This window comes from Coregonus lavaretus (genome assembly GCF_964263955.1).
Source record: "Coregonus lavaretus genome assembly, chromosome: 12".
NCBI lineage: Eukaryota > Metazoa > Chordata > Actinopteri > Salmoniformes > Salmonidae > Coregonus > Coregonus lavaretus.
Window position 1 is genome coordinate 22,228,622 of NC_139999.1, and position 13,197 is coordinate 22,241,818.

Consider the following 13,197-nt stretch of genomic DNA (forward strand, 5'->3'; position numbering starts at 1 on the left):
GAGGAGGAGGAGGAGGAGGAGGAGGAGGGGGGGGGGGGGTGACCTTGTTTTGCTGCAGTTTGACTGGCGGAACACCTGTCTGGAGACACCAGAGGAAAAATAGGATTTTACCAAACACTGTTTCAGGCTGGGTCTGGGAGTCGACTCTAAATTAGGTTCCTAGTGTTGACTTTGTTTTACTCATGGACTTGAAATTAATCAAATGTTAATTTCAATTAGTGAAGAGACTGGGGGAGGGGGTAGAATGTCCATAGGGGGAGCAGCAGGGGAGAAAATTGAGACGTGAATGAAACAATAATAAAATACATATTTATAACTGTAACAATGATAAATGTCCATTGGGGGGGTGGAGGCAGGGTAAATGTTTTGTAACGCTAGCCGGAGTGTCAGGGAAGTGCTTCCAAGGCTGCGGTATGTGTTTCATCCCTGCTCGGATAACACTGGCCTTCACTGACTCCGCCTCACTCCACACACACACACACATGGACGGACGCACAGACAGACAGACGTACACACAGTACACACGCTGGCAGGCGGAGGAGTTGACCATTTGGAAGTCCTGTCAGTGTGGATTTGTCTGTGTTTATATCTGTCTGTGCACGTGTTTGTGTGTATGTCTAGGCCTATATATGTCTGTGTGGGAGTTTTGTCGATATATGTGTTTGTATTTGTGTACTGTCTGTGTGTGTGTGTAGGGGCGTGTGTGTGTTATTTGCCCCTGTGCTGGGTATAGGTAAACAGGGAAGTGACTGAGATTCCTGTGCAGCTTTGTCCGTCCGTCTGTCTGTCAGGCTGCAGCTCTGAGGTGGATCTCTCCCATCTCACCCAGCCAACACCAAAATAAATCACAGATGTGGAGCGAGACTCTGACCCACCATTATTGCAGAGCAGAGAGCAGGACAAAATAAACATTAGCTTTGTAAAAACTTGCCATCTTTCTGAGGCCTCTTACTCCATGGTTAACTGGACGGTCAGGGGGGACAGAGTTAGCCAATGCTTACAATGTAAGTCCTTTCATCTAGCCAAGTCTCTTGGAAGTAGTCGGTTACAATTATCACCAATAGAGCCCCACAGTGGAGGTGTCCTAATACCCATAAAACCTAGCGGTCAAACAGGGAAATGGTTCCAATAGTTTTTCCACCATTCATTTTTCCCATAGGGGATTTCAGAAACACTTAAAATAAGGACTGTGTTTCGTGTAGGCTTACCCTAGCGTGACGTTTTGATAACCATCTAAATCTTTCTCGGACAAGGTGATTATATTCGGCTCTATTTACTCTCAGATTGAAAAATGCTAATTAGCATCACATTTATTAAAAATAAAAACAGAAATACCTTATTTACATAAGTATTCAGACCCTTTGCTATGAGACTCGAAATTGAGCTCAGGTGCATCCAGTTTCCATTGATCATCCTTGAGATGTTTCTACAACTTGATTGGAGTCCACCTATGGTAATTTCAATTGATTGGACATGATTTGAAAAGGAACACACCTGTCTATATAAGGTCCCACAGTTGACCTGTAGCTCAGTTGGTAGAGCATGGCGCTTGCAACGCCAGGGTTGTGGGTTCGTTTCCCACGGGGGGGCCAGTATGAAAAATGTATGCACTCACTAACTGTAAGTCGCTCTGGATAAGAGCGTCTGCTAAATGACTAAAATGTAAAAATGTAAATGTTGACAGTGCATGTCAGAGCAAAAACCAAGCCATGAGGTTGAAGGAATTGCCCGTAGAGCTCCGAGACAGGATTGTGTCGAGACACAGATCTGGGGAAGGGTACCAAAAGATTTCTGCAGCACTGAAGGAGCCCAAGAACACAGTGGCCTCCATCATTCTTACATTTACATTTTACATTTTAGTCATTTAGCAGACGCTCTTATCCAGAGCGACTTACAGTTAGTGAATACATATTTTTTTTTATACTGGCCCCCCGTGGGAATCGAACACACAACCCTGGCGTTGCAAACGCCATGCTCTATCAACTGAGCTACATCCCTGCCGGCCATTCCCTCCCCTACCCTGGACAACGCTGGGCCAATTGTGCGTCGCCCATGAGTCTCCCGGTCGCGGCCGGCTGCGACAGAGCCTGGATTCGAACCAGGATCTCTAGTGGCACAGTTAGCACTGCGATGCAGTGCCTTAGACCACTGCGCCACTCATTCTTAAAAGGAAGAAGTTTGGAACCACCAAGACTCTTCCTAGAGTTGGCCACCCGGCCAAACTGAGCAATAGGGAGAGAAGGGCCTTGGTCAGGGAGGTGACCAAGAACCCGATGGTCACTCTGACAGAGCTCCACAGTTCCTCTGTGGAGATGGGAAAACCTTCCAGAAGGACAACCATCTCTGCAGCACTCCACCAATCAGGCCTTTATGGTAGAGTGGCCAGACGGAAGCCACTCCTCAGTAAAAGGCACATGACAGCCCGCTTGGAGTTTGCCAAAAGGCATCTAAAGGACTCTCAGACCATGAGAAACAAGATTATATGGTCTGATGAAACTAAGATTGAACTCTTTGGCCTGAATGCCAAGCGTCACATCTGGAGGATACCTGGCACCATCCCTACGGTGAAGAATGGTGGTGGCAGCATCATGGTGTGGGGATGTTTTTCAGAGGCAGGGACTGGGAGACTAGTCAGGATCGAGGGAAAGATGAACGGAGCAAAGTACAGAGAGATCCTTGATGAAAACCTGCTCCAGAGCACTCAGGACCTCAGACTGGGGCGAAGGTTCACCTTCCAACAGGACAACGACCCTAAGCACACAGCCAAGACAACGCAGAAGTGGCTTCGGGACAAGTCTCTGAATGTCCTTGAGTGGCCCAGCCAGAATCCGGACTTGATCCCGATCTAACATCTCTGGAGAGACCTGAAAATAGTTGTGCATCCTGACACAGCTTGAGAGGATCTGCAGAGAAAAATGAGAGAAACTCCCCAAATACAGGTGTGCCAAACTTGTAGCATCATACCCAGGAAGACTTGAGGCTGTAATCGCTGCCAAAGGTGCTTCAACAAAGTACTGAGTAAAGGTCTGTACAACCGCTGCGTCTTTGTGACGCGGTGTGGGTGAACGGATGATCTCCGCATGTGTAGTTCCCATGTAAAGCATGGAGGAGGAGGTGTTATGGTGTGGGGGTGCTTTGCTGGTGACACGGTCTGTGATTTATTTAGAATTCAAGGCACATTTAACCAGCATGGCTACCACAGCATTCTGCAGTGATATGCCATCCCATCTGGTTTAGGCTTAGTGGGACTATCTTTTGTTTTTCAAACAGGACAATGACCCAACACACCTCCAGGCTGTGTAAGGGCTATTTTACCAAGAAGGAGTGATGGAGTGCTGCATCAGATGGCCTGGCCTCCACAATCCCCGACCTCAACCCAATTGAGATGGTTTGGGATGAGTCAGACGGCAGACTTAAGGAAAAGCAGCCAACAAGTGCTAAGCATATGTGGGAACTCCTTCGAGACTGTTGGAAAAGCATTCCAGGTGAAGCTGGTTGAGAGAATGCCAAGAGTGTGCAAAGCTGTCATCAAGGCAAAGGGTGGCTATTTGAAGAATCTCAAATATAAAATATATTTTGATTTGTTTAACACTTTTTTGGTTACTACATGACTCCATATGTGTTATTTCATAGTTTTGATGTCTTCACTATCATTCTACAATGTACAAAATAGTACAAATAAAAGAAATCACTTGAATGAGAATGTGTGTCCAAACTTTTGACTGGTAGTGTATGTAAATGTCATATTTCAGTTTTTTATTTAAAAACAAATAGCAAACATTTCTAAAAACCAATTTTTGCTTTGTCATAATGGGGTACTGTGTGTAGATTGAGGGGGGGAAAAACAATTTGATCCATTTTAGATAACGCTGTAATGTAACAAAATGTGTAAAAAGTATTGATAAAAGTCACTTTGTCCTAGAGAGATTTACATGGTTATAAAAACGTCACACCAGGGTAAGTCAATATGAAACGCAGCCCTATTTTAAAATCCCCTATGTGAAAAATGAATTGCGGAAAGACGATTGGAACCATTTCCCTGTTTGACCGCTAGGTTTTAGGGGTATTGTGACTCATACTCAGGTACTCTATTAACAAACCACAAACATCATAGTCACGAATAAGACCGTTTCTGAGGAAGCTTTACTTGGATCTATGTTTGTTGTAGTAAGACACTGTGGAGCTCAGGGTTTGGGATTGGTATCTGTTGATCACCTCTACTTGAGTCCAAGCATCAGTTTGTTGACCTCTATGGATCATCACACTCAAGTGGCTAAAACGTTGCTCAACTTTGCTTTATCTAAGTGCTCTTAGAGAACAATGGGCTCATCAATCCAGAATGTCCCATGCCTTGGCTGTTGGTGTCAGTCAGCAGGTGTCCTTGGGAGGGTTTGGAGAGGGTTTGTTTGTAGGCTCTTGAAGTACATGTTTGCTCCTGAAGCAGGGATACTTGGCTCTGTGTACTCTCTCTTTGTTCATGAGTGCGTTTGGAAAAGAAGAGCGTTTGTGTGTGCTTTACTGCTGCTTCTAAAACAAACGTCTAAATTTGGTTTGGAGAAGACTAGGAGGTGTGTTGTTCTCCTGTTGTTTCTCTCCTCAGGTTTTCCTTCATCTTTGTCCCTGAAGTTTTCTCCTAACAGAGTTGGTTGTTGTGGTGTTTTATTTTCAGACACCATAATAAGATCCGCACCATCGATGGAAGGCGGATGAGAGACCTAGTCTCCGTGGAAACACTGGACCTGAGCAGTAATGACATCACAGAAGTCAGAGGTCAAGGTTTTCCCGCAGGCCTCCAGATCAAAGACCTGTAAGATCAGCCCTTTTCCTCTTATGTCAAACATTCTTCCTACATTTCTCATCTAATTGTAAATGTTGTGCCAATGTTATCAATGTATGTCTTGTTACTGTCCATTGAGGAGCCATGACAGTGTGCTATGCTGTCTTCCAGGTACCTGAGCAACAACAAGATCCAGCTCCTGGAGGCCGGTGCTCTGGACCGGCTCTCTTCGTCCCTGCAGGTTCTCAGACTGAGTCGGAACCGCATCTCCCAGGTCCCTGTCAAAAGCTTCCAGCTCCCCAAGTTGACCCAACTGTGAGTACTGTTCCATACCACCTCCAGACACCTCTCAGCTCACTTAGGCTCATGTTTGTTTAGTCTCCCTACTCGCCTCCTATCCTATCCTCAACCATCATGAGAGAAACAACCAAACTGACCCTGGGCCAGTTGTTAAAGACACAGTGTACAGTACCCATAGTCCATGACCACACAGACGTTGGAGGGAAAAGAACATTGGAAAGTTGGACAAAACCTAAAGAGGCTGACTCCTTTGACACCGTCCCATTTGTTGAGGAGTGTGTGAACCTCTCCCCTCCAGGGTAGCAGCATTGGTAAACATCAGACCGATACCATGGCTGAGTTATGGCCTCTGTCCTCTCTGAGCCCTGCTCTCTGTCATTGTCTCCCCCCTCCCCTGCAGCATGGGGCTAGGGCAGACCCATCCTTACCTCAACACTCCCACTCTGGGGAGAAAAGACACATGTAACGATACTCTCCTCCATTGTAGACAGGGCTCCCTTCTCTCCCCAGCCCTCCCAGATTCCCCAGGTGGGTATTGTTCAACAGGTGGCCCCGGTGACACTGTATATGCGGATGCTTGTGGCAACATGGAGGACACACAAAGACGTTGTGTGGATGTTTATTGTTCAGCTATGCTCCTGGGCTGTGATGTTAAACCTCACACACGCCAGGTGCACAGATCCACTGGTACAAAGCTATCTGAGAACTCTTTTGATACAGAAGGTAAAAGGGTTTTTTATCTTGTGGGGTCATTTGTCTTTTTGCCTTTGCTTGTCCCTGTGAGTTTACTCTTAAGAAGTAGGCTACACTGAGAGGTTAGCTGTATACAGTACGCTCTGGACAGAAGTAGCCTTCTCAGTTTCAGAAGTGAATGCAGATGCCCTTCAAAGCATATGGGGCTGCAATCCAGTGCTGTTTGAATGTATTTGATGAGTTTGCTCCTTTAGTTAACCCTAGCATGATTAATGAAGGTTTGTGATCACGTGTTGTGTTGCCCAGGTCATAACTTGACCCTGGTCTGTAACCCAAACTTCACCTCAGCCATTAGGGGTACACATCCCTGGCTGCAGGTGGAATAGATACCACCGTGTAATGCCACGTATGTTTTTGTGGGGCCGAATGGCGCTGCTAAGATGTGTTACAGTATTACTTCACAGGTTTTTCCTGTAGGACCATACTTGTCTCTGTCTCTCTCTCTCTCTCTCTCTCTCTCTCTCTCTGTCTCTCTGTCTCTCTGTCTCTCTCTCTATCTCTCTGTCTCTCTGTCTCTCTGTCTCTCTCTCTCTCTCTGTCTCTGACTCTGTCTCTGTCTCTGTCTCTGTCTCTGTCTCTGTCTCTGTCTCTGTCTCTCTCTCTCTCTCTGCTCATCATTGCATCTCTCTCTAACTCCTTGCTGGGTTGTGTTGTCATGTCCTCCAGTGAGCTGAACAGGAACCGTGTGAGGCAGGTGGAGGGGCTGACCTTCCAGGGCCTGGCCAGTCTGGAGGTCCTCAAGCTGCAGAGGAACAACATCAGCAAGCTCACCGACGGAGCCTTCTGGGGCCTGGCCAAGATGAAAGTGCTGTGAGTAACAGAAACATACTGCTCCCAATTCCCCAACTCCCTGCCTGGTCTTGAGGACTGACTCTAGATCAGTTGGATCACTTGACTGTCTGTCCTCAAGAACCGTTGTAGGATCACTTTCTCCTACTCCACTCGTATTACTTTCTGCTCTTAACAATTGTTTCACAAGCAACTCTATGCTCTATTATTGTCCATTAACATTGAGCAAAACTATGAACCACGATTAGACAACATGTAATGTCCAATCTCCTGTGTCATACCAAACTACATTACCCATGATGCCTAGTCTGAACCTGTCTGTGACCTCCTCCCCTGCAGTCACCTGGACTACAACAGCCTGAGGGAGGTGAACAGTGGCTCCCTGTATGGCCTGTCCGCTCTGCTGCAGCTCTTCCTCAGCAACAACTCCATCTCCCACATCAACCCAGATGGCTGGAGATTCTGCCAGAGGCTACGAGAACTGTGAGTAGCACATCAGAAACCTCCCAACCCCTGTAAACCAAAGCACCAAAAACCTCATAACACTTGTAACTATAGCACCAATTCTTGCCTCATCCTCAACCCCTGAGAAACAAACTAAAATATGCATCCCCTAGCCTCCAGCTATGTACCCCAGTCTTACCCCAGCCTCCAACTTCCAACCCCCTGTCTCTTCTTGTTTATCCCCAACCACAACCCTAAGAACCTAACCCTGAATCTGTTCCCCGCTCCGCCCCTCCCCTCTTTGTACCTTCACGAAAGCTACATGACTCACTTAACGCTCAATACCACACGCTCCTCTCACTATGAGCCTGTTTATCCCATAATGAGTGGTAGGATTGACAGTACTTAAGCCCTCTCAAGAGTGTGTATTCACATCTCTGTCAGGTTGGTAGAGAGTGTGTAACCCTCTGTTGGTAGGGATACTGGGGTAATTGCAGAGGGATCTCCCTCTAATGAAGGAGAGAGACTCTGTTTACACCACTGTACTGCTCTACTGCATAGCTCAGCTCTGCTCAGGTGTCGCTAACTGTACGGCTGCCTGTTAGGCTCCTGTGTCTGTGCACTGTGTCATTGTGTATGTGAGGGAGACAGATTGCTCTGTGTATCTGTGTTGCGACTCAGTGCGAGTCCGGGTTTATATGATTTTATTAGCTGGTCCATGGTGACTGTGATATAAGTGGGATAGTGTCTTGGTTAGCCCTCAGGTGTAGCAGAGAGGCTGTCCTTCTGACCTGCCTGTTATTACATTCCGGATGAGACGGCAGCCTGCCTGACGGGGCATCACAGAGACTGGCCAGTGGCCACACATGACCACCCTAGCCCCCTTCAGAGAGGCACAGCCCAGCCACTCGCATAACAGACCCTTTGATCATGCATACTGATAAACAATACATATTTATCACCACTGATGCACAGTGTACCTACTTAAACAAAACCATAACTCTAGGAAAGACATCCGAGAAGTGTCCATTTGTCCAACTGGAAATGTACACAATTTGTAAATGGTTTGTGTCCTGATTCCTTATCAAGCATGATAGGAAACTGCTGTGTATGATATTGAGTGGAAAAATACAGCATCCATCCAGAGGCATGAAGACATTGAATAAAGCCATATAAAATAGAGAATAATTAAGTTTCAGGTAGGTTAGGTTACCTTAGTGCTGTGCCATCTTGTCCTTCTGGTCCAAGCCTGACACCGTATGTATTTCTATCTAATTTCCTCCTGCAGGAATCTGTCCTATAACAACCTGAGTCGTCTGGACGAGGGCAGTCTGGCGGTGCTGGGGGACCTCCACACTCTCCGTCTGGGACACAACTCCATCAGCCACATCACTGAGGGGGCCTTCAGAGGCCTCAAGGCCGTGCGCCTCCTGTAAGTCCTCCTGAACACACACAACTATGGTTCCATACTGTAGACTCATCCTAAGTGACTAATTGAAAGGCCCAATGCAGACGTTTTTATATTTCTGGGTAACAATTAAGTACCTTACTGTAATAGATTGCCATTAAAATTGTCAAAAATTTGCTTTTTAGCAACAACAAAAAAAATATCTCAAGCAAGACTTTAGCTAAGACTGTCTGGGAGTGGTCTGAGTGGGGAGGGGAAAACTGAAACATGGCTATTGTTGGCAGAGAGGTTTGGAACTCTCTTTGTCTATTAACCAATTTACCATGGAAAGCCTAAACTCCCGCCCATGCAAACCTGCTGATTAGAAGTCCTTGTGTAGATTTGTATTTTCAACCAGCAACTATCAGGAAATAACACTGATCAAATGTTTTCACACTTTTACAGTTCTAGTTTCATCAGCTGTTGTACAATATGATATAAAACACAGGAAAAACAGAATTCAATACGGCTTTATTAAGCCCCTCTGGGGCCATTTAGAAAGTGGAGTTAGCTGTTTGCTTTTCAGACCATTGCTTTAAAACAGATCTAGTTTGTATTCATGCATATTCATGTGTATCTGTTTACGAGGTGTGCATGCGTCACTATTGTCATGGTTTCATTCTGTGAGAACTTTTATTTTGGTGGGTCTGTTCTCGTCTTCCCTCTCTGTTTGGTCATTGGTTCCCATCGATGTTGGATGCACATGTGTTCCCTGTCCTCTGCCTCCCTGGAGATTCTTTGCCTTTTTAAACGGAGCAGTGAAAAGCAGTACGGGAGACTTCTCTCCCCCCACACCCTTATGAACACACCTTGAACAGTCAGAAATAGAGGAAGAGGGAGGCTGGGGGGTGGGTCCTTCTCCTAATGTCTTTTTGGCCCGGGATCTTCCCAGAGAGCCAGAGAAAAGAGTAAGACATTTGCTTTGGAGACAAGGCCTTTCTCACAGGGAGGTGACAAGCCAAGGCGTATATAGGCCTTTCTCCGCTGGCACAGGGGGAGCGTTGGGCTGGGGGGAGGGGGTTCAGCTGTGTGAGAGGCCCTCTGTTTGGCTCCCCTCTCTCACCCGCTCTTTCTTTCTTTCTTCCTTTCTTCCTTGGCCTTCTTTTCTTTCTTACTTGTTTGCTTTGTTCCGCTCTCCCGTTTCCTCTCTTTTTGCTTTCTAATTTTCTTTTTACATCCTATTCACTTTATGCTCACCCCTTTCTTCCTCGCTCTCCTTCCCTCTCTTTCCTCCCTTCTCTCTCTCTCTGAGGCAGGTCTAATCTAATCAGTGAAGCGCTGGGTAGGCGCAGGCCCAAGCTGTAAGGGAGCGGAGGCAGGTTTAATTGATCAGCACTGCTGGCCGTAGCGGCATGGGGCTAGAGGCTGCGGTGGGTGTGAAAGCCCAGAGAAGGCCAGACTTTCAGCCGGGGGTTCAGTCCTCAGGGGCCCGCGGCCCCTGGCCCCCGCCACTGCTTACATTAACAAGGCAACGGCCATTCACACTCAGCCAGCCAGAAAGAATAGGAAATTGGCAGCTGAGTCCGGCCTTGGAGGCAAAGTAACCAAAAGGAACCAAAGGGGTGAGGGAAGGATTGAGGGGGTGTGGGTGACCATCAGACTCACAGGGTTTTCAGAGTTTAAATGAATGTATTTTAACGGCACGGGGAACAAAGCATGGGATAGAGCGGCGACTCGTGTCTTTGTTGTGCTGTTGTTTTTGTTTTAAATGATTATTCAAATGGTTCCTTTGCCCAGATGACTTAAGCAGTTAGTGTTTTTTCTGGGCCAAATAAGTGTTCTATTTGGTGGGCCAAATAAGTGTTTTTTTGTGCCTCCTTTTTCTGTGGGTGGGGGGTTCAGGATGGAAAAAAGTTTTCAGTTTTAAATTCAATATAAAGTATGTAAAAAAATAATGGACCTATATATTTTTTTAAATAAGATTATGCTTGAGATGCTTGAGTCAATCAGATAGCATAAGTCAAAGCAAAATGTGTAGAATTGCAGGAAATTTGCTTTAAAACTGCAAGATTTTATCTCCGCCACATGGCAAAATGTGTAGAATTTAAAAAAGCTAAACGTTTTCACTGCGGACAACAGGAGGTACTCTAGATCGACGACCACACCGTTGGCAATGCTCCCGCCACGCCCACCACCTAAGCTGCATTTTGATCAAGTAAAAACCCTGAGTTAGAAGTAGTGTGTCAGAATAGCTAATTAATTGTATTCAACCAGAGGTGGTTGGTGGCACCTTAATTGGGGAAGATGGGCTTGTGGTAATGGCTGGAGCGAAATCAGTGGAATGGTATCAAATACATCAACCACATGGTTTCCATGTTTGATGCCATTAGAATCAAATCAAATCAAATTGTATTTGTCACATGCGCTGAATACAACAGGTGTAGACCTTACAGTGAAATGCATACTTACAAGCCCTTAACCAACAATGCAGTTTTAAGAAAAATAAGGGTTAAGTAAAAAATAAATAACAACATAAAAATAACAAATAATTAAAGAGCAGCAGTAAAATAACATTAGCAAGGCTACAGTTGCAGTCAGAAGTTTACATATAACTTAGCCAAATACATTTAAACTCAGTTTTTCACAATTCCTGACATTTAATCCTAGTATAAATTCCCTGTCTTAGGTCAGTTAAGATCACCACTTTATTTTAAGAATGTGAAATGTCAGAATAATAGTAGAGAGAATGATTTATTTCAGCTTTTATTTCTTTCATCACATTCTCAGTGGGTCAGAAGTTTGCATACACTCAATTAGTATTTGGTAGCATTGCCTTTAAATTGTTTAACTTGGGTCAAACGTTTCGGGTAGCCTTCCACAAGCTTCCCACAATAAGTTGGGTGAATTTTGGCCCATTCCTCCTGACAGAGCTGGTGTAACTGAGTCAGGTTTGTAGGCCTCCTTGCTCGCACACGCTTTTTCAGTTCTGCCCACACATTTTCTAAAGAATTGAGGTCAGGGCTTTGTGATGGCCACTCCAATACCTTGACTTTGTTGTCCTTAAGCCATTTTGCCACAACTTTGGAAGTATGCTTGGGGTCATTGTCCATTTGGAAGACCCATTTGCGACCAAGCTTCAACTTCCTGACTGATGTCTTGAGATATTGCTTCAATATATCCACATAATTTTCCTTCCTCATGATGCCATCTATTTTGTGAAGTGCACCAGTCCCTCCTGCAGCAAAGCACCCCTTCAGCATGATGCTGCCACCCCCGTGCTTCACGGTTGGGATGGTGTTCTTCGGCTTGCAATTACCCCCTTTTTCCTCTAAACATAACGATGGTCATTATGGCCAAACAGTTCTATTTTTGTTTAATCAGACCAGAGGACATTTCTCCAAAAAGTACAATCTTTGTCCCCATGTGCTGTTGCAAACCGTAGTCTGGCTTTTTTATGGCGGTTTTGGAGCATTGGCTTCTTCCTTGCTGAGCGGCCTTTCAGGTTATGTCGATATAGGACTCGTTTTACTGTGGATATAGATACTTTGTACCTGTTTCCTCCAGCATCTTCACAAGGTCCTTTGCAGTTGTTCTGTGATTGATTTGCACTTTTCGCACCAAGGTACGTTCATCTCTAGGAGACAGAACGCGACTCCTTCCTGAGCGGTATGACGACTGCGTGGTCCCATGGTGTTTATTCTTGCGTACTATTGTTTGTACAGATGAACGTGGTTCCTTCAGGCGTTTGGAAATTGCTCCCAAGGATGAACCAGACTTTTGGTGGTCTACAATTTTCTTTCTGAGGTCTTGGCTGATTTCTTTAGATTTTCCCATGATGTCAAGCAAAGAGGCACTGAGTTTGAAGGTAGGCCTTGAAATACATCCACAGGTACACCTCCAATTGACTCAAATGATGTCAATTAGCCTATCAGAAGCTTCTAAAGCCATGACATCATTTTCTGGAATTTTCCAAGCTGTTTAAATGCACAGTCAACTTAGTGTATGTAAACATCTGACCCACTGGAATTGTGATACAGTGAATTATAAGTGAAATAATCTGTCTGTAAACAATTGTAGATGTCCTAACCGACTTGCCAAAACTATAGTTTGTTAACAAGAAATTTGTGGAGTGGTTGAAAAAACGAGTTTTAATGACTCCAACCTAAGTGTATGTAAACTTCAGACTTCAACTGTATATACAGGGGGTACCGGTACAGAGTCAATGTGCGGGGTAACAGGTTAGTCAAGGTAATTAAGGTAAAATGTACATGTAGGTAGAGTTATTAAAGTGACTATGCATAGATAATAAACAGAGAGTAGCAGCAGCGTAAAAGAGGGGGTGGGGGGGGAACAATGCAAATAGTCCGGGTAGCCATTTGATTAGCTGTTCAGGAGTCTTATGGCTTCGGGATAGAAGCCGTTTGGACCTACACTTGGCGCTCCGGTACCGCTTGCCGTGCTGTAGCAGAGAGAACAGTCTATGACTAGGGTGGCTGGAGTCTTTGACAATTTTTAGGGCCTTCCTCAGACACCGCCTGGTATAGAGGTCCTGGATGGCAGGGAGCTTGGCCCCAGTGATGTACTGGGCTGTACGCACTACCCTCTGTAGTGCCTTGCGGTCGGAGGCAGAGCAGTTGCCATAACAGACAGTGATGCAACCAGTCAGGATGCTCTTGATGGTGCAGCTGTATAACTTTTTGAAGATCTGAGGACCCATGCCAAATCTTTTCAGTCTCCTGAAGGGGAA

General features: G+C 45.5%; 1 protein-coding gene across 1 annotated transcript in view; it reads left to right on the forward strand.

The window, feature by feature from the left end:
• LOC311137902 (leucine-rich repeats and immunoglobulin-like domains protein 1) overlaps nucleotides 1-13,197 on the forward strand; it is a 46,904-nt gene that overhangs the window by 20,624 nt on the left and 13,083 nt on the right. Inside the window, exons 4-8 of the mRNA XM_084172509.1 lie at nucleotides 4,670-4,807; nucleotides 4,949-5,092; nucleotides 6,497-6,640; nucleotides 6,959-7,102; nucleotides 8,352-8,495. Coding sequence (XP_084028635.1) covers nucleotides 4,670-4,807; nucleotides 4,949-5,092; nucleotides 6,497-6,640; nucleotides 6,959-7,102; nucleotides 8,352-8,495 — 714 coding nt within the window. The remainder of the gene's footprint in view (nucleotides 1-4,669; nucleotides 4,808-4,948; nucleotides 5,093-6,496; nucleotides 6,641-6,958; nucleotides 7,103-8,351; nucleotides 8,496-13,197) is intronic.